Genomic DNA, 21,071 nt, shown 5'->3' on the forward strand with positions numbered 1-21,071 from the left:
ACTTCACTCTGTATAACAGACTCTTTGACAGACAGGCCATGGGGGCATTGAGAATAGAAGAAAAAAATAGTCATTCTCTCAATGAACCACCAATAGTGTCAACTCAATTCTGTTTTTCCTATTTCATCCTTTCTACACTGTGGCATGATGTTCCCTGCAAAGGATTCTTCGTCTCTTAGTAATCATATATTCCTTTTGATAGGAGGCTTTTTAACCTAGAAGGCCACAATGGCATTTCTTTTTAAATCACTAATCTTTCTTAAATATGTCCTTGGAATAGGGGAAATATGTGTTGAAATCGTAATAATCTTTACCAAAGTAACTCATGAGAAGGAGCAAGTGCATCATATTTATGAGCATGTTTGTTGCCTTAGCTGTTACTCCAGAGTGTATTTTTGTGTATAGACTTAAGTAGAATACAGCAATCAAATTTGGAGCTAAAATTAGCAGAGATAATGTCAAGGAGGAAAAAGGTTTTTCATTTTTGATTATTAGGTGAATATGACATATATTACAAAGATCAACTCAGTTGCTCTTCTCAGAACTGAGAAGCTGTAGCTGTGAATTCTACTTTTGTAGCATCTCTCTCCAGTGCTGTGCTATGCATTTAGTTATACTGCGTCCAAACAAATAATGCCTCTAACCATTCTACAACCATTCTACAGTGTTTTCCTCTGACAGAATTAATGTGATTAGATTCTACAATGTTTAAAAGAAGGTAGATGAAATTGTTTCAGTTTATTTTCAAGGAATAATTTGAATTTACTCTCTCTCTAATATTCAGGTTCAAAACATTATTTGTGGCTGGAGAACGATGTGACGTGGAGACCCTGGAATGGTCCAAAAAGGTCTTCAGAGTACCTGTCCTAGACCATTGGTGGCAAACTGGTGAGCATTTTCCAAACACGTACATAAATATTGCAGACATGCTCAGAGGCACTGCAAGGATAGGAGGAAATTCTGAATTATGACCATCAGGCACAAACTCAGAAATCAGGTGGTTCTGGTTTCGATAGAAATAAGCAATTCTTTGATTATCTTTTTGTTAAAAAGTCTCCTTAAATGACATTGATGCTACCATTCTCTTGGTCCCTGGGTATAAAGCCCTGAAGACCACTTTTGCTTCTCATCCTCTTTGCTTCATATATCCAGTGAGTCACTAAATCTCAGATTTCCCTTTGGATTCATCCCATCTTCAGTACTCCCATTGCCTCTAGCTGCAGCAGCCACACTGTCATCTACCCTGATTTAAATGATCCTCCTCACTCTGTGCTCCCTGCTTTCCTATAACCCTGCACACTGCTGCAGGAGTACTTCTTTAAAGCACTGTTTCTTTTATAGGATTTCCTGTGGTTCTCTGGCTCTTTTCTTATGATCAATCAAATCAAATCTCTTCTGCCTAGCACTCAACAGACAAATGTATTTTTCACCAAAACGCTTATCATTATATCCGTAATTTATTTATTTACTTACTTATTCTCTGTTTTCCTCCCACTAATTGATCCTTGGGAAACAGCTTGTCGTATTAAGTGGATAGAATAAAACTTTGGTACAGATAAAAAAAGACTTTCTGCTGCTTCTTTTGAGGGATGATTGTGTACATATGTGAAAGTAAGTAGTTTACCTGGAATCTGTTTTCCTTGTCACCGAATGTAGTGATTTTGTTGGCTTTTCCATTTGGCCCACTGAAAGCAGCTGCGAGCTATCAGAGCCTTTATCAGAGCCTTCCTATGTGTATATTTCAGTTCAGTCCTACTCAGTTCAACTAATTAGATCAACAATTGTATATTAGTATTTTCAGAATTTCCATCTTCTGAGCATTTGGGGCAGGGCATCAAATTTGGATTAAAAAATTAATAAAATTGCTAGCAAAAATTAGGTCTGATTTTAAAAATTCTAGCAAAAATTAGGTCTAATGTTAAGATCTAGAAGATCAAGTGAGAGACTAAAACTGAAGTTCAGTGTTTAATATTTTAGAACTCTTTGATTCTGATAAATTATACTTTTATATTTTCTTGGATATTACTCTTTTGGAAAATGTGTTTTCTGTATTCATTATAATATGAAACATAAAATGAATGATCAGAGCAGAATACATGTTCTTTAAATAAGATGCAAATCAGAAAGAAAGCTTCTGTTGTCTGTAATTTGATTTGCTAAGGGAGAAATTTCTTATCTAAATTCAGATTTGTAACTATTCGGGAAATAAAAAAGGTAAGATTCAATTTGGAGAAAGAGCAGTGCTATGCGTAAAATACATAAAAAACAAGTGAAGAATTATTGCCTCTGCAAGGAAGAGTGTTTATAGACTTGATGAATCCCCTATTCATCCAGAAAGTTCTAATAGTTATTTTTCTGGGCGTAAAGAGGAAAATATTTTATCACCTTTAAGATGGTTTTCCAAGGTGGTTTTCCTTTCCTGGTCAACATACAACTTGTTTCCAATACACAGTGACCTCACACAAGTGCTTGCAGAAGAGTTCTGTTCCCCACCCCTGGCTCCCTTAAAGGTGACTATGCTAAAGCTTGTTGAAGGCAACCAACACATTAATAAATAAAATTATGATTCCTTTACTTTTGCTTATTGATATCGTTGCACATAATAGCCTGTGCAGATGTATGTAGTTAGTGCATCCAGCCTTACAAAAAAGCTCACTGAATCCTGAGAAACAAGCATAAGAGGTCTCTGGTGGGTACTGAGTTCCACATGAATTTGCAATTTTTCTTTGACGTATTGTTCAGAAGGAATTAGTAGACACATTATGTCAGTGTGCTTTGAATGGCTGCTCATTACTGTGGAAAACAGTGTATTTCTACTAATAATGACGGATTCTTTCCATCCGCCACATTTAATTTTACAGCATTTGATATTGTGTCCAACTAAAGTACACAAATACATACATAGGGATAGGTATGTAGGTAGGTAGCTAGCTAGCTAGCTAGGTTAATGGTTTTGTCCTTTATAAAAGAAATTTATCCTACGTGGTGCAGGTGTCTGCTACTAACAGAAAATTTAGTTAGAATCTTCATTTATTTGCATAGAAGAAATCAGTTCAGTATTTTCAAAGTTGTATGTTGTGGTAAATAATTGCAAAGTGATACTGAAGTTTAATACTTGCAGCTGTTCACCTTTCTTAAGGTGATATCAGATTAATGGGGGGAAAGGCAAGCACTTTATGGGTTATTATTAACTCTTAGAAAAAAGAAAGAAAAATTTGATATTTCTAGCACGTTTATGAATTTCCTAATATTTTATGTATCAAATAGATGGTCATGCACTTCCCCAAGAGGTAGATCAGCAAAAACCTGATCACATTTGAAGGAAGATTAAGCTTTGCCCAAAGGAATATTTTTCTTTATTTAAAATTTCAAGTCTTCTACAAGGTTGCTGTTCCTTGTTATTGACTTAGAAATTGATATTATTTTATACAATCACACACTTTTATGAGCCTTCCGTGCAATGCATAATTTATGAATTTGCTCTCTGATTACATTAATATATGTGTACAAATGAGTTGTTAAGAAACTGTGATGTGTAATTTGGAATTAGTCAGGGGTATGTTAAGTAACTAAAATGTATGAGTGAAAATTGATTAGTTCCTGTGACTTGGGCTATAAGAAGGCACTCTGCAGTCATTCCATTTATATTACAATGTTGTTTTTGTTACCCAGGTGAAATTTGTATTAGCAACAGCAGATTTCTAGTGACTAACATCCTCTTTTGATCTGTTAATATCAACACTCTTTGATGTCTGATTTAAATAATACCTAAAATTCTAAATTGAGAACTAATCTGTGGAAAATCCGAGAACAGATCAACTCCTTGTAGGGGCATTTTAATAAAGAATTGTCTCAGTTCAACACCACTGAAGCATTAACCCCTTGTTTTGGATTGTAATAATGTAAACATTTAATGCTCTCATGAAGGAAATTGGTCTTGCTAAGTTTATATAGGAGAGTTGTATATATTTGATTCATAATTCTGGGTAATAGACAAATTGTCATTTACTCAGATGCTTTATCTTCATAGTAATTTATCCATAAGATGATTGGAAGCATCTGGATTATTGACTGAATTTTTCATTTTTTTAAATAGGGGTTAAGAAATAGAGGTGCTACAATCATAATTTGAAAAGGGGAAATTAAGAGAATTGATAATTGTTCCCTTAAGATATGATGATTTGTGTCCAAAGAAATAAACAGCCAGAACTTCATTACCCTCAGTTGTACAATCACCAGATAAAACACTGCACTGCTATAGATCATTTTTAGTACTAAGATGAGCTTTTCCAGAAATCAAACAGCACAAAGAAAGAACTGTCAGTGCAGTGCATTTTGTCCTTTGCAAGAATTTTTTTTTCTTATTTAAGATGCCTATGAAGGAACTGTTTTACTTTTGAGTGAATCACCTAGTACAAAAAAAAAAAAAAAAAATTAAACAGCTAAGTACTAAAACCCAAAACATAGTAGACATTATCCCTTTTTGAAGTTTCCTCCTTCCTTTTTCCCTTCCTTCTTTCCTTCCTGGCTTCCGGCCTTCCCTTCTCTTCCCTTTCTTTTTCCTTCCTTCTTTCTCTCTTTCCTTCCTTCTTTCTCTCTTTCCTTCCTGTTTGCTATAAGATATGGCACTAGTTTAGAAATGACTGCAGCAAAAAAGCTTGGCATCCCACTTTGTAATGTTATTTAATTTTACGTAGAAAACCTTTATTCTTTTACTTGCTGTCAGTCACTTAAATAAAGATAACCACTGCAAAGTTAGAACACTCAAGTTCCACAGTAGCTTTTATAAGGGACAACTTGGTGAAGGGTTTAGATCAAAAGAATCAATGATTCTTTCCACCTGCTAGCAGAACAAATCTGTGTGGTTTCCATCAGAAGATACAAACCTTATGTTAAAGTGTTTTAAGTGATGCCCCCCTCCCCGTAGTGATGAAGTAATTGAAATGAGGTAATGACCACCAACTTGAGCAGCACTGGGTGATTTTGTTGTTTGTTTTGTTTCCATCACTTTAATGGAGGAGTAAAATTCTTCGTAGAGTTTTTATAACCCCTAGGAGGGATTTCAATGAGAAAATGGTAATCTCCTAATGGATTGAGACATTGGTGGCCATTGATCTTACTTTATCTGCCTTGAGCCACCTTTGCTGAGTTCTTATATCTTGAAGTAATCACAACATTTCTCTCCCTGTTTGATCGAACTGCTGCAGTTTTAGTTGCAATTGCTAGTTCTGAAGTAACTATATTCTATATATAGCCTAAATGCTCCTCCTTTGAGGAAGAATCTGATAATTCTGGATTTTACTAAAATGGACCCACAGGCTCCAGCAAACTTCAGTCATGCTGATTCTTAAATCAAAATCATTGATCCTAAAGGCACACACGTCCTAATACCATATTATTAAAATGTGTCAAGGCTACTTGACCTGATAATCCTTATTTTTGCGCTGTTTGGTAGGATATACTTCCTGAGGATAGATAACTGGGACAAGAGTTTTAACCCACAAAAATTGGCTAAGCTGACCAAATTCAGTCCTTATCCTTAGGTGTATCTGGAGAAGATCCATTAGCCCAGGATTTTTTAAAGGCAGCAATATCTTTTATTTACAAGAATCAAAACCACAAAATGGAATAATTCATTATAGTTTAATAACAGTTATCCTAACCAGAGATCTCTATGAGAAGTGATACAGGCTCAAATATAGTACTGTCTCATTCCTCCTGGGTAGACTAAATGCGATTTAAGACTTGATAGGTAGAGTGTCAAAGTTTAAGCCACATTTTTTTCTGGATCGTCCTCTTCCTTGGTTACCCTTGCATTTTCACACTTTCCACTTTCAGGCATCTGAACTGATATACTTACTGAAGAGGAATTTCCATCTGTCAGTGTGTAGTTCTGAGTTTAGTCTGTGACAGGGTATTCTCTTCATCCGTGGAATTCCACATGGGGAGTTTTATGACTCTTGTTATTTCTGCCTTTCTTTAAACCTTGTTACACCCATGTGCTAGTGTGTGACTTTCTTCCATCTTAAACATACCTAGCTTGTGCCCCATGCAAAATCCTGTATGTTTTCCTGCAAAATGGCTTCCTAGGGCTAAGGGATAAAAAGCTCTGTATGGCTGACAATACAGCGAGGAAAGTATCTTCTTGGTGACTATCTTGATGACTCTATCTTTAATTATTCAAAAATCTGTTCTCTGTGGTTTGGGTGCCAATAGCCACTAGCATACATTCCTTTGGTTGCAGATCTTGAAGTAAAATATTTCTATGTACAACCAAATGCTGCCTTTCTAGGTTTTACTTTTCAACTGTCATTCCCTGCTTTCTGGGTTTTACTTAATATTTTCTGAGCCCATCAAATTCGGGCTGTGGTGGTAGGGTTTGGTTAAAGTATAGGCCTGCATTTTCAAAGACGGTGGATTGAAGTAGACTTTTGAAATACACACTGTGGAACTCAGGGTTAGACTGGATAGGCAGTGCCATTGCCCCATGAACTGGCTTGTCCAGAATATACCCTATGATGCTTTCAAATAGCAGAATGTAAAGAGTCTTTAGAAATATGAATGAATCACTATTGTCTGATGAGTTTTGTTTTTCCCAGCAGAGTGGTCAAAAATAAATTCATCTCTCTTTTTCATTCACGGGAAAGAAATTGTAGATAGTTTGGCATGAGAAGTTGTGATTGGGAAAAGCAGTCATATAGACACAGTGTCATGTCAGCAGTGTTCAGCTAGTAAGACTGTGAAAGTATTCATCTGGTGAGGGAGGAAAAATGTCTTGATGTCATCTTTGTTGCCTGGCAACAGCGTTTTTTTTTCTCGTTTAGAGCAAGTCTTCGTTAGTTTAATGTAGGTAATTGTTACTGACAATTTGAGAAGCAGGAGCTTAGAGGTAAGCTGTGTGAGTTTGGTTTGTGGAAGGAATAATCTTTTGTCAAATGTTAGGCTTGGTGAGGCTTTCTCTTTTTGAAATGAATAACTGTTTACAAATTATTAATCCATCTGAAAATGAATATCCCAAGTCACACAGCAGCCATTGAAGCAGACATTTTCATCTTTACAGCATTATAATGTGGGAAGAACACCAAGTTGGTGTTGTTTTCAGATATGATTACTATACATGAAGTAGTTCAGATATGTATAATTGCTTTTTAGAATCCCTATTTATGCTCATTATTATATTAGTGATAATTTTTGACAAGAAACTAAACACTAAGAAATTGATTAATAATATGAAGTTGGTTTGGTCTTTGAAATATCATTTATTTTAATTGTCCTACCCTTGCCAAGAATCTCATTTAATACACTCTAGAAAGGTGGAAATATGTCATGTTTTTGTAGATCTTTACGAGACGAAGAGTTCCTAAACCCTCCCTTAACAAACCTTATTGTCTGGAAATTTGATTTTCCCTTGTTGCATGTAATTCTCTGCACTGTGGGCCCTTTGGCCCCATGAAGTAGTAGTTGCCAATTCCTCTTTTGCTGTCCGTTCTAATTAGAAAACAACAGGTGACTATTCTCCTTGGAAAAGCAATGTGGGTAGTAAAAAGTGATACTGAATCCCAATAAGACTGTTTAAATCCTGGTTTAGCCACTTACTCTGTAGCCGCTGGCAAGTCTCTAATCTAGTGCACGTGTGTTTGCTGACAGGCTTGTAGAAAGCTTGAAATGAAGTGAAATGTATATGAACAATGCAGCAAGTTCCTGGCCTATAGTAACATTCAATAAACATTTTTCTTTTCCTTTCCTTTCCTTTCTGTGAATAATCTTTCATGAATATAAAGGCCATTTTTAGCATCCTGGTCTGTAGATAGTCCAGACTCAAGAAAACTTAGAACATAAGAGCTCAATTTATAAATGAAAATATTAATCATAGAGAATTTAATTTCCCAGTGTCAACTAGCTAGTTAACATTAGAACCAGAACTCTCATTGTTCTGTGTTGATCAGAGCCTTTTCTTCTTATGTTTTGTCTTATGCTTTCATTAATACAGCATTTTTTGTCTAATTCAACTACAGGTTATTTATGAGTTTCTCTTAAGGTTAGACGCAGTGTGCTGGTGAGAGAGTAGGATAAGACCAGTGTCTCTCAGGTTGAATTAATGGTTTGCTTCCAGTACCAAAAGGTAGGCTGCGTTGAATCAAGTATTTTAAAATGTAATTGTACCATCTCGTGAACACAAAAGATTAAACTGATTTTCTTTCGCTGTTGTACATCTCACTGTTTCTACTTTCTTTCTGCTACCACCATGCAAGGTATTTATAGCTTACAGTATAGATTTAGAGGTGTAGAGAATGGTTTCTTTACAAATTGCTTCTGTGCCCATCATGATGCTGTGATTAATATGACTCAAGGGCCCTGTGCCACTGAATCGATTTATTTCCAGGACTTCAGCTCTCTGCATGGGCCACCAACTTCTAAAATCCATACTGCTTAAATGTAGTGTTTCTAGAACCGCAGTGGGAGCACAATGGCAGATTTCCAGATGCAGCAGGAGCACCTATTTATAGAGCTGAACCTGCCATGATGTTCTTCCTCTTAGCCCTCACTCACATCTACTCTTCTTTCTGTGTTGTCTTTCATCTATAAGCCAAAACCCTGGGGGTTGTCCTGGATTTCTCCCTCTTGCCCTGTCCCTATATCCAAACCATCAGCAAGGCCTTTTGATTCTGAGTGTAACTCCAACTTGGTCTCATCTTCCACTGCCACTCACCTGCATCAGACCACCAACATCTAACTGATTTCTTGCTCTGGGTTGGGATTCTCAGTTTAGTGCCACAGTTTGCAACTGAAGAGCTTTTTCTAAAGTGCAAATCTGAACAAATCTCCTCTGCTACAATTCCCCGAGTCCCCCAGTGTTCCCGGAATAATATCCAAATTTCTTAACACTTCGCCATCTGCCTTTGCTCCCGCCTCTCATTTTGTTCCTTATTTCTCTTCTTTCACCCCTCGCCCGTCCCCTACCCCAGCAGCCCTGCAAGCTTTGCTCTGGTAAATAACTTGCAGTCAGTCCTTGGTGGTCTAATGTCTCAACTTTGCACATAACTTGTATTTCTGTCAGGCGTGTCTTTCCATCTTTAACACTCTCTTCTCCCCAAAAGAAATGCATTACGTAGGTTGGATATGTTCAATAAATATTTGTTGAAGGACTGACCTTTGAATATCATTCTTGGAATAAGAAAAAGATTGTAACAGACTTGCAACAGTAACATACAGTTTTTTCTCTTTCCTGAGTCCTCTATTTCTCTTGTTCTCTTGTTCATTTTGGGATTGTATTGTGTGATTCGCTACTTATTTTTTAAGAACACTGATCTTAATAATGGAAGTCAGAGCCTAAAATTATGTAAGTATGTATTTACTAGTCAGAAAACATTTCCTGAGCACAAAATGTCAGGGATTAGGCTTTGGTCCTGCTGATACAAATGGTTCTCAAAGCACACAAGAAGAACCTGATTTCAACTGCAGGCTAGGAGAGTGTTTTCATATAATTACATGCACAATTCTTTTTTGAAAGATTTTGTAATATTCTTAATGTCAAGTGTTCCAAGTATCTATTGCTGTGTAAAAAATATTTACCCTAAAACCTAGTGGCTAAAAATAACCACCATATCTCATGATTTTATGGATCAAAGATATGAGTAGAGATCAGCTAGGGATTTTGTGCTCCAAGTACTGTTGATTGAGACAACACAGAGAGAATCGTGTGGTGAATGAGCTGCTCTGGAGGCTCCAAAGTGGCTTCACTCTCATGCCTGGGACTGCTGGAAGGCTGGACTCAGCTAGGACTGTTGTCCAGAACGCCTGCAAGTGGCATTTTTAGCTTGGCGGACTCAGAGTAGTGGACCACCTTACGTGGCCCCTCACGGGTCCCTGAGACAGTGTTCTGAATCTCTTAAGGCCTGTGCCTATAGACTGACAAAACATCACTTTCACTCTTTTCTGTTACTCAAAGCCATCACAAGACAGTAGAAGAAGTATTAAACAAGTTGCACCCACCTGTAATCCACGACTGTGGAGAGATTTCAAGGTTGTGGGTGTAGCCTTTGGACTCTTCAATGTAATTTCTCCTTTGCTCACCGTTCAGAAATGGTGTTAAGAAATTCTGTTAATATTTTAATGTGTATCTTGCCAAGATGTATATTTTTGCCCAATGTATATTATTTATTAAAAAATTAAATCACATTGTGCATTTTACAACATTTATCTAAACAATATTTTGTGAGAATTATTTCCTATCACTAGACATTTTCCTATGGTGTTTGGTTTTGCATTGCTCCTTAATATGGAATAATTCCTATTTTTTTGGACAATCTTTTAAACTCTAGTATAAACAATACTGTGGTAAACATCCTTGATGCTTAATATTTGTGAGCTCTTACAAATATTCCCTTGTGTATATCCCTTAAAGTGGAACAACTGAGTTAGAGGCTATGCTCAACCTTTAAGAGTTTTTAGAAAAATTGCCATTTTTAAGGCTTTTTATAAGAATTGCCAACTCGCCTTTCAGAAATGCTGTATTGATTTGTAGAAACACTAACACTTATATGACAAAAGTGATTGTCTTTGGCTTGTGCAGGCAATCTGTCTCCCATCTACCACCTAACTGAGCTCTAGTCTTTCTGTCAATCTAGTGAATTGATTCTTGCTGTTCAGAAAGCCACAGGAATCTCTGTCGTTAACCAGCCATCCTAAAACAGCTCCCATCTGTCCATCATTTTCCCCCACGTCTCTCTCAAAGCCCCAAATTAAATAAACCTGATCATAAAACCTACATGATGCTCAAATATTTAAGTAGATTCTATTTGCATTGTTGCGATTCGTTAACTTCTTTGTTTAAAGGTCCACACTAGCTCACAACATCACTCAGACTAAAAACTTAAGGTTTTAAGAGGACTTTGAAGTAGTTTTACGTGAGCTGTCTCCTCACTACGTCTCTGACTTTATTTCCTGTTAATACTTTCCTCATTTGTTCTGCTTCAGTCCCAGTGGCTGCCTCACTGTTCCTCAAATACTCTAGGAATAAACCTACCTCGGTACCTTTGCACTTGCGGTTCCTTTCTCCTGGATTCTTTGTCCCTAGATATGTATAAGGCACACGTCCTCACTTCTTTCAAGTCTTTACTCAAATGTCACTTCTCAGGGAGTTTTTATCTGGCTACCCAGTTTAAAATTGCAATCCCTTCCCATCGCTTCTCATATCCTAGTCTCATATCCTATCTGTGCTTTCTTTATGTTCTTAGTGGTTATCACTCTTTGACATGCTGTATGTTAGACTTTTGAATGTTATTATTGTTTGTTTCCCCAATTAAAATGTGAGCTCCACGAAGGCAGGGATTTTGGTCACTTTTGTTTATTGCTCTATCCGCAGTTCTAATGACAGCACCTAGCACATAATAGCTGCTCAATAAATGTTTGCTAATAAGTGGTACATACCACCATTACTTCCATTTGCAAGTATGAGAGACTGGACTCACTCCATGTCACAAAGGTTTTTCTTCCTCTGCTGGGATGCAGTCTGGGTGAGCTCTGTTTTCTTCTCTGTATTCTACACGGGAACCTCATGAGTGGCACACTTATCTATGCCATTCTTCTGCTCTGAAAGAACTATGCGAACCAGGACAAATGGTTTAAATTTTCTATGTTAGGCCTTAGTACTTTTCATCTGTTAAAATAATATTTCCTTTTCTCCCTATCAGCTTATAGTTGGATTAAATGCAATAATATAAACAAAAAGCACTTAGCACATGGTACATGGCATAGCTCATGTTTGAAAAACTTATGTTTATTCGTTCTCTCTCCTTTTCTTCCTTTAGAATTTTTAAGGAAAATTCATTTAGGTAACAGCTCACTAATGCAATAAGGTGGAGTGCGGCAGTAAAAACACTAAAATAATAATGAAATATCTGTATTAGCTTCTCATGCAGTGTGAATATAAAACATACCAAGGTAACTTATTCTTCACAGCCTTCAATTTCCTGCCATCTTCTTCCTGGTTGTCTCTTATCTAAGGAAATTATGCTGGTGAATTGCTGAGCATTGTCTTTCTAAGGTTGGACCTCTTTGGAAAGATTTCTCCAAATGAAGTGTCCAATTCTTTTCTTCAAAGAGAATGTTCTGGTTTGTTCAACGTAGCTCTTTCCCAGTCAAAATGTGACATCTGGATTTCCTGTCTGCTTAGATAACTGCTAGCCAGTTAATTATAGCCTGGGCAGTGTGAAGCAGATGTTTTTAGAACGTCTTTGAAATGGGGCTTTGGGAGTCCTTTGGAGCTTGATTAAGGACTGCAGCGTGCCTGGGGCTTTCCCTAACTGGAAGCCTGTTCTGCACGTGGACCTGCTGGGAAGCCAGGGTGGTTATACAGTCTGTGTGCATGAATGTGTGAGCATGCATCTGTGTGCCTGCGGTGCAGATTGATCAGTTCTTGGGTCTTGGGACGTTCAGGGGTATAAAGAGAGAAAACCAAAGTCTCTGTAACAACCATTATGGTCTTTCTCAACCCACTTTTGTCCTAACTGTGGCTGCTTTTATTATACTTAGATTCCTAGGAACTGTCATTTTGTCTGACTGTATCCTTTGCATGTCACTACCAACAGTTCATTTTTAATGCTCCAAATGAATATCAAAATAAAGTCAATAAGTGCTCACTTTGGTAGCACATATAGTAAAATTGGAACGATACAGAGAAGATGAGCATGGCCCCTGCACACAATAAAGACAACAAGATGCTCAGATTATTAATGTTCAAAGTATAAACTTACATTATCTTCTTGAAGTGACTGAATGGATAATACTTTTCATTGCCCTTAAAATTCAGTCAAAATAATCATATAGAAAAATATGCTTTTCATAGTTCCTTTACAATCATAAACTACAACAAAACAGCTGAAGGTTAAAGGTTATGAGTATGTAATCACTATGAAAAGATGCTTAAGAATCTCAGGAAGGATGTATAGTGTCAACTTAGGCAGTAGATATTGACAGCGCTTCAGTTTCTTGTGTCTTTATTTAAGAGTAGGTTTTATTCTCCCTTCCTTTTCCCACACTCCCTTCCTCCCAGTTTTCAGAAGAACAGAGTGCCCATGTCTTTTATAAGAATCCACACTGAGATGAGATGAAGCAGGGTGCAGTTACAGTTTCATTGTTGCAGGGTTTTTGTTTTTCTTTTAAGCAGCAGATACTAGAACCATTGATAGGTATTAGAGCCGCTGGAAGGTACATTTGTACGTTCTAGAGCTATGTGGTGACAAGGGCTGAGAGGCCTTATGGTGTTGAGAAGTGTCAAGAGTTTGTACTTCAGATGATCGGAGTGCCCCTACTGAGCACCTGAACTTGACAAGATATGCTTTAAAAATAGAAGATTGACTTCAGAAGCTGCTTCTCACCACGGTGGGAGGCAGAGCGGCAGCATCTTGAAGGGGACATCTCTTTTCCTAATGTGTCTTAGTACCTTCTGTTCTTCTTGTCACCTTGTTATGTCTGAGTACCTTCCTTTAAGCACCTCACTCTGCAGGGTTGCTTCCTGTCATCACCACTGCTCTCATCTCACTGCTCTTGCAGGGTAGCTGAGATAAATACTCAGACGTTTTCCAAAAGGCAAAGGGGAAAATGCTGCTAAATTTCCAAACCTGTGGATTTCCTCCCATGCTTTGATTGTGCTGTAGGGAGAATGCTCATAGCTGATAGAATGCCATGGTCATAAAATACCTCCCGATTTTTTGTCATGATATGAAAGTATTTGAGAATTCTTTGTCAAACACCAGCAATGTCTTCTCCGGTTACTCGCTGCTTCTCCTCAGCGGTGACCGTCTGGCTTAGCACCTTAAGCACTGGACTGTCACTCAGGAACTGGGTTTTAAAGTTTGAGAGTTCATCTTCTGTTATTGATACCAGCTGAGCCGCCATCAAAACGTGAATAATAAACTGAACTACTCTGGAAGGTAAAGAACAGTAATAAATTCTTCCCATCATTCTAAAGTGATATAAATACATGATAAATCATGGTGGAAACCAGAGTGGAAGAAATACATTCTGAGTCCTTAGGAAGATAGATGTTTTTAATATCTTGGATTACTTTGGATCTGAATGGCTTGGCAGTTAATCCCTTGGGTGTATGTAGGTGTACATTTATGTGTATAATATTAAGCCAGTAGTTCTGAAATTTTTACAATCAATACCCTCTTATCTTACCCTCCATAGAGACAAATCTCATATTCAAAATATTCTGGTGACTTCAAACTTGTATTTCCCAATAATAACGAATGCATTCTTTTATAAAAAATTATCAGTTTCAGAACTTATGATTATTATGTAATAGCTGCTGTTATTCTGACTGTTACAACTTGAGACAGAGAAGACAAATTTAACATTTCTGTTAATCAATGAAGGCTAATTGTGAATAAGTCTCTGGTCTTGAGGAAATCATCAGCATAAGATAAATAGCTTCCTTTGTAGGTTTTGGGCCTTCAGAAGTCCAGGAACAACAGATTTAAGAGAAATTTGATAGAGCATTGGTAAATTCAGTTTTAGATGCAAGGTCTCTAGGCAAATGTAGTTCTTAAAAAATTAGAATATGATACTGTTCATATATTTTTAAAAATCTTCATGTTACCTGTTCCAGAGACTAAACTATAAATAACAAATATTTTGCCCATTGCTGTTATTTACCCTGATAAAATAGCGTTAGGTGAGTTAAAAGAAAGCATCTTTTCTAGAGATTTTTCAGTTTTTAACATGTTTTGTAAAACTATCACAGTCGTGTAATTCTCCATTCTTCATCCTGCTGATCCACAACTGAAAACACTAGAGAGGCCTTTCTTTTCTTTAAAAGAAGCACTACTATATATATTATTCTAAATTTGTGTCCTTGAATTTTTAAAATGTCAATATCATATCAATTACTGGATCTGTTTCATTTTTAAATAGTTCATTTGGACCATTTATCTATTCCTCATGCAGTGAAATTCTGTGGAGGGAGGGGGCAGTGCAGGCACTGAAGAAACATCATGATCTCAAGTTGAAATATTAAATTATAAATAATATTTATTTCTCCAGAGACTGGTTCCCCAATTACAGCATCATGCATTGGATTAGGTAATTCTAAAACACCTCCTCCAGGGCAAGCAGGAAAAAGCGTTCCAGGATACAATGGTGAGAAATTACCCTGATTACTTGAAATATGTAATGTTAATAAATTTGGTATTTTTCTGTATTTAGTGTGAATCATATTGCTTGAAACATACTAGTTGCTTAATAAGTATTTGAGTGAATGCCTTGTATTAAAAATGTCTAACTTTTTGTGATAACTTTTGTTATTAGCCAATTTGATCAAAAGTAAGATTGTAGACTTCTAAGGACATATTCTAAATGACTGTCATAATATAAGGCAAGTTAAGCATATGTACGCGAGATTAACACTTATGGAATGCATGCTAGGTGCCAAGTACTTTGCATACATCTTTTCAACTAATGCTGAGGTATATTTAATTTACCGATATTATTCACATTTTTGAGATGAGTTAGCTGGTGCCCAGAGAGACTAAATAACTTTCCTAAGGTAACACAGCTCATTAGGTCCTGAAGACAATGCAAACCATTATGTTTTATTTTGTTTGTTTGTTTCTGTTACAATAGCTGCAGTTTTTCCCATTATATATGCTATCTTTTAATTTAGAAGTGATGATAAAGCTTTTGAATCTTGTTGGCTAAAAAAAATGAATATAAAGAGTAAGGATTCTAAAAAGAAAAATAATTTCATCCTTGCTGGCAGTATGTGACAATGAGAAACACTATCTTTTCCATATTTGTTTTTAACTTATTGGTAGTGATTATAATAGTTCAATAATCCCCTGGATTTCACCTCCTAGTTGTATGTCTTATACAAGGTGACTTGTTTAAGTATACATTGTTACACAAGTCAAACATTCAACTTCCTTATTTCTAAATGGGAATAATATTGCTGTATGCTTCATAGGATTGCTGATGGAACACAATGAAGCACTAACATAGCACCTGCTGGTAGAAAGACTGAACTGAGTCTTAGCTAGTAGTGTCATTAATATTTCAGAGAAGCCAGAGGGGCTGACTTGATTTAGTCTTACACATTCATTTTACAGACAAGGAAAATGAGGTACAGAAGTTACGTTGTTTGCATAAAGTTGCACAATTTAGCTTAAACCCAGCATCTAGGAACAGAATATAATTCCTGCATACAGTTTGTATCTGCATGTAAATTACAAAATTTAGAGATGTGTTTTTGCTTCTCTAATGTAAAAATATTACATTTTCCTTCTAGGACAATGACTGGTTAAGGATCATTTGGTTTAACCTAGCAGATATATTTATAAAAAGACTTGTAAGATTTTTTTTTAAGGGCAAAAATAGATACTCTGTGAAGTCAGTGACTTCTCCAGGCATGGAAGGGTGAACGCAGCTTTATGAAATCTTCCCTTTGAACAGTTCTGTCATCCCTACTCCTTTTATTAGAAAAATTGCTTTTGTGTTGAACCATTTTTAGGGGCTGATGACTGCGGGAGATGTTAACTACGTTCCCTTTCAGTGTTTCAGTACCATTTTCATATCCAGCTGTAAGAAAGAGTTAAAGCTTTGATGCCTCATGGAATTTCAGTACAGATGTTTCTCATTGTCTGAAAGCCGTTGGCTTACAGACAGCACAGCTTAAACGCTACAACTAAAGTATAACCAAGGAAATAATGACCTTATGACGCATGATTTTTATGGTTATTCAGAGATTCAAAAGTATAATGTAACATTTAATATTATAATGTTAAAAAGCCATATCCTTTTGGGAAAGGAAAGAAAATCATTTTTGTGTGAAAAACATTCAACATAATGTAATACTTAATTTCACATTCATTGAGTATCTTATGCAAGGTTATCACTATGTTTTTTTTCAAGTAATTATTGTACAACCCTATGAGAAGGGAATTTTTTCCACTTTTTAGATAGGGAAATGGGAGGAGTAATAGAGCAAGAATGTGTTCCAGGGCACATAGTAAATTGGCCACTGTACTGGGATTTGGGGAGACAAAGATGAATTATCATGGCTTCACCCTTAATGAGCTAACATCTAGTGAGGGACAGATACCTACACCGCTAATTATTGTCAGAATAGAATTTTGAAACAAAGTGCTCTGGGAACACACAGGAGCAATTAACTTTTTCTGGGGATAATGTTCTTCTTTTCTTATAGCATTTTTCAGTAGAGTAACCTGGATGGATGAAGCCACATAAAGGATCTATTAAAGCTTAAAACATGATGATCTATCCTTACTCTAGTTTGTACTGAAGATTACTGCATGTGGATACAAGCTTTGGTCTCTTGAAATCCTTCAGGATTTTTACAGTGTAGCATAGAACACATTGGGTTAATATTTGGGAAGGTTAAATTGACCTTAAAGCTCATAAGTGGATATTAAGCCTTAAATCAGAAAAAGGAGTTTGCCAGGCTTTTGAATTCTTTATTTTTATTGCTTGAAATATGTTTTGTCTGTGTTTTAACACTTTGTATCCTTTAATTTTTGAAAAGCCGAACATATTTTTAATATTTTTGACAGAATGGAGGGGTATTTTTGAATGGATATAAACGTAGATTTAAAAATTACCAGTGTATTTAAAATACTATGTCTTTATTTAAGGGTGATTCTGAGCAAAAATTCATTATCTAATTAAAAATTAAAAACATGTACACTTAAAATTTTCATTTTAGCTTATTTATGTATGCTTGTGGTCTCACAGGAATTAAAGGATGCTTTTTTTTTTTTTTTTAAGGATGCCTTTTTAAAGCTAGAGTTTTGGGAAGCTGAATATAGAAATATTCGGAAACATTTAAGCCTTAAGTTTATGTGTTTTTATTCAATTATTTACTTACTTATTTTTAATATTTTACTTTCCAGTTATGATTTTGGATGACAACATGCAAAAACTGAAGGCTCGGTGTTTAGGAAACATTGTGGTAAAGTAAGCAAAATTTGCAGTGCTACTATTTAAAAGAGCAAGAATTGGTATGTAAAATTAAGAAAAAATAGAGTTGTTGCAATGATATTACTAGTGAAGATGTTCCAGAAAAAGCTTGTAAGTTGTTTGAGAATACTCAATGCCAGCTGTTGTAATTTTAACATGGAAGACCCATAAAGTGGAACCAATTTAGATAGGACTTGTAAAAACATAAATCTTGCATCTTTTAAAAAATATTTCTGATTATACGAGTAATGCATAGATGATAAAAGTAACTTAAGTACCAAAAATATAAAGAAGTAAATAAAGTTTCTGTACTCTGACCCTTCAGTAATACAGTGTTAATTTTGTAATATATATGACTTTCCACATTTTGAAACGCGTTTTAGGTTGTTGGAACAACTTGGTTTATTCTCATGTATTCCTGTTTTTCCTTAACCCTGTCTCACAAGCATTTTAAATTTTACTCTGCCTTTTAAAAATGTTTATTCCCTTTCTAGGCTTCTTAGTCTTTTTTGAATATTTATGATTATAAATAATGCAGTATTGAACATCCTTTTTATGTTGTCTATTCTTCTTTTCTGATAATGACAATAGTATGAATAAATTTCTAAAAGTGTAATTACTGAGTAAGATAATAGTACAATATATAATTCCTGACTCATCAAGTACCACAGTTTCTTGCTAGCAGTTTTTATCATTGTTCATTTGATAGACAAAGTGCTAAAATTTGTAGTAAAAATATCCAAACGTACTTTCATTACATCAGGACTTTAAAATTGTTAAGCTAGCAGAAGCTGAATTGGAAGTTGATTAAGCTGGAGACACACAGTATGTGACATTTTAGTAATTGATACAGGTAGCTTTATTGCTTCTGATTAGCATGATATTGGCATCTCTACTGATATGCCTTAAGTAGTAGAATTTGCCAGAATGAGCTCTTATGAATAAAGAACGTTGCATGTGGTTTTAAAAAAGTTTTATTTTCCTATTTATTTAAAAGAATTCTTATTACTTGGCATTCTCAGATTGGTATAAGATTTTTCTCAGGTTAATAAAACATTTTAAGTTCTTTGAAAATTAAATGAAAAATAGTTATTTTGAAAAGAATGTATTTTTCAAGTAGGGATACTTTAACCTTATAAAAGGCTAATAGAGGAGATGCACTGTATGTATATTTCTTCTCAGATTTTTTATTGTTATCAGTAAACATGTGAACACTTTATTACTCTTTTTAATTTAAATTTTAAGACGTTGCTGGAAAATGGAAAAATGAATACTGAATATACCATTTCTATTCATATTTTTCTGAATCAGAATCCATATTAACATAGAGCTGATTGAAATCTTCCCTGTGAGGGGGAAAACTGTTGGGGACAAGAGGAAGTCTTGCTAAATGATTAATCTGAACAAGATTGTGGATGGATGCTTGACTAGCTTAGGGAAGCACATGGTTTGTGAGAGCTTTTAAAAGCACTCTAGCAGCTTACATTTTTACATAACCCCTAACTCTAAGTGAGTCATCTATTTCATAAAGCAATGTTCGCAAGATCCCAAAGGTGGCGTTTGATGCCAGTAGAGTTTTAAACCCGTCATGCATCCTGTCACTCTAATTATCAGTGGCCTCACCCCACATCCATTCAGAAATAATAAAGCACATAAACTATAATTTTTTTCTCATAGCCATTAGTGTTACTTCAAGTACTTGAAAATAACAGAACTGTTTATTGCCTTAAAACATTCTGTGCTTTAGGTTGTCACCAATTCAGAAAGATTTTCTTCCCTCTCTATTCCTAAACAGGGAATGTTATTGTACAGATCTCGGATTCTGAGATTTCATTATAAATTATTCGATGATACAATATATTATGACATGCAGTGGTCTTTGATTCATCCCTTAAGTTAATAGTGAAACTAGGTATTTGAAAATATTATAGATATATAATTATATTCAAAAAGTAAGGTAGAAATAATGAGAAAAAAAGTTACCACCAAGATCTCTCTTTTCGTAATAGAACAGTCTTGAAACCTTATTTCGGGAACTCATTTTTGTCTGTGAGAGTAAGGATTTCCTTTTGAAACCCTCATCTCCAGTAGCCATTCCAGTCTAACTCATTGACCTGAAAATTTTTCATGCGTCCCAATAGCTGCTTGCAGTATGCATAGGATGTTTTTGTATTTAATCAAGAAGACTTGCTTGTATACATCTATAGCTATTCTGTATGCTTTGAAGGGACACATATCATTCATCCAGAAAGGAAAATGGCTGATGAATGCTTTTTAAGAGCACATAATAGATATATGTTTAATTGAATTAAGGGAAGGGAAAAAGCACACCTTCTTGCCTTAATAAAAATTACCGTGGTTTAAAAAAGCAGTGTGTAATTTGAGAAGAGAGTAATTTTTTCCATGTAGACCATATTCTAAAGGTCTGTGATCTGAAAAGCAGGGTCCTTTCCAGGGACCAGCTACCTGAGTCCCCAGAACCACTTGGTGGACTTTTAAAGGTGTTTGATGAGAGATTATATATGGTTTCCAGGGTTCACAAAATATCTGAAATTCTAATGTTTAAGAAACTTGAAAAATTTATAATCAAAATGAATATATATTTAATTGAAAATCTATAAACTTTAACATCATAACAACTTCATTGTCAATTTAGTCTTCATAAATTTTTCATTTTATTTGCAAACAATTTTTAGGTTGTATTTTCTTACTTCCCATGATTCCTGAGTATGTACAGTGATTGCTAAGAAATAATAACCAGTGGTAAACTATAGGTGTGGCTTCTTGCCGTATGATTTCAAAAGCAAAAATATAACCTTTTCTTTTTCAGAAAAAGTTCTAGTTTATATGGTGTATTGCTATATTATACTATCTTTGCATGGATATGAGGTGAGGCCATCAATAATAAGAATGTCTCTGTCCGGGCTTCCCTGGTGGTGCAGTGGTTGAGAGTCCGCCTGCCGATGCAGGGGACACGGGTTCGTGCCCCGGTCTGGAAAGATCCCACATGCCGCGGAGTGGCTGGGCCCATGAGCCATGGCCTCTGAGCCTGTGCGCCCGGAGCCTGTGCTCCGCAATGGGAGAGGCCACAACAG

At 35.7% G+C, this 21,071-nt stretch overlaps 1 protein-coding gene and 1 pseudogene across 6 annotated transcripts in view; both read left to right on the forward strand.

The window, feature by feature from the left end:
* ACSS3 (acyl-CoA synthetase short chain family member 3) overlaps positions 1–21,071 on the forward strand; it is a 144,468-nt gene that overhangs the window by 98,778 nt on the left and 24,619 nt on the right. For all 6 annotated transcript variants that reach the window (XM_033407181.2, XM_033407180.2, XM_004280618.4 and 3 more), the window contains 3 exons: positions 785–888; positions 15,049–15,144; positions 17,910–17,973. In XM_033407181.2, the coding sequence (XP_033263072.1) occupies positions 785–888; positions 15,049–15,144; positions 17,910–17,973 (264 nt within the window). The remainder of the gene's footprint in view (positions 1–784; positions 889–15,048; positions 15,145–17,909; positions 17,974–21,071) is intronic.
* Positions 12,635–12,733, forward strand: LOC117196912 (uncharacterized; annotated as a pseudogene).

The sequence above is a fragment of the Orcinus orca genome, chromosome 11 (genome assembly GCF_937001465.1).
Source record: "Orcinus orca chromosome 11, mOrcOrc1.1, whole genome shotgun sequence".
Lineage (NCBI taxonomy): Eukaryota > Metazoa > Chordata > Mammalia > Artiodactyla > Delphinidae > Orcinus > Orcinus orca.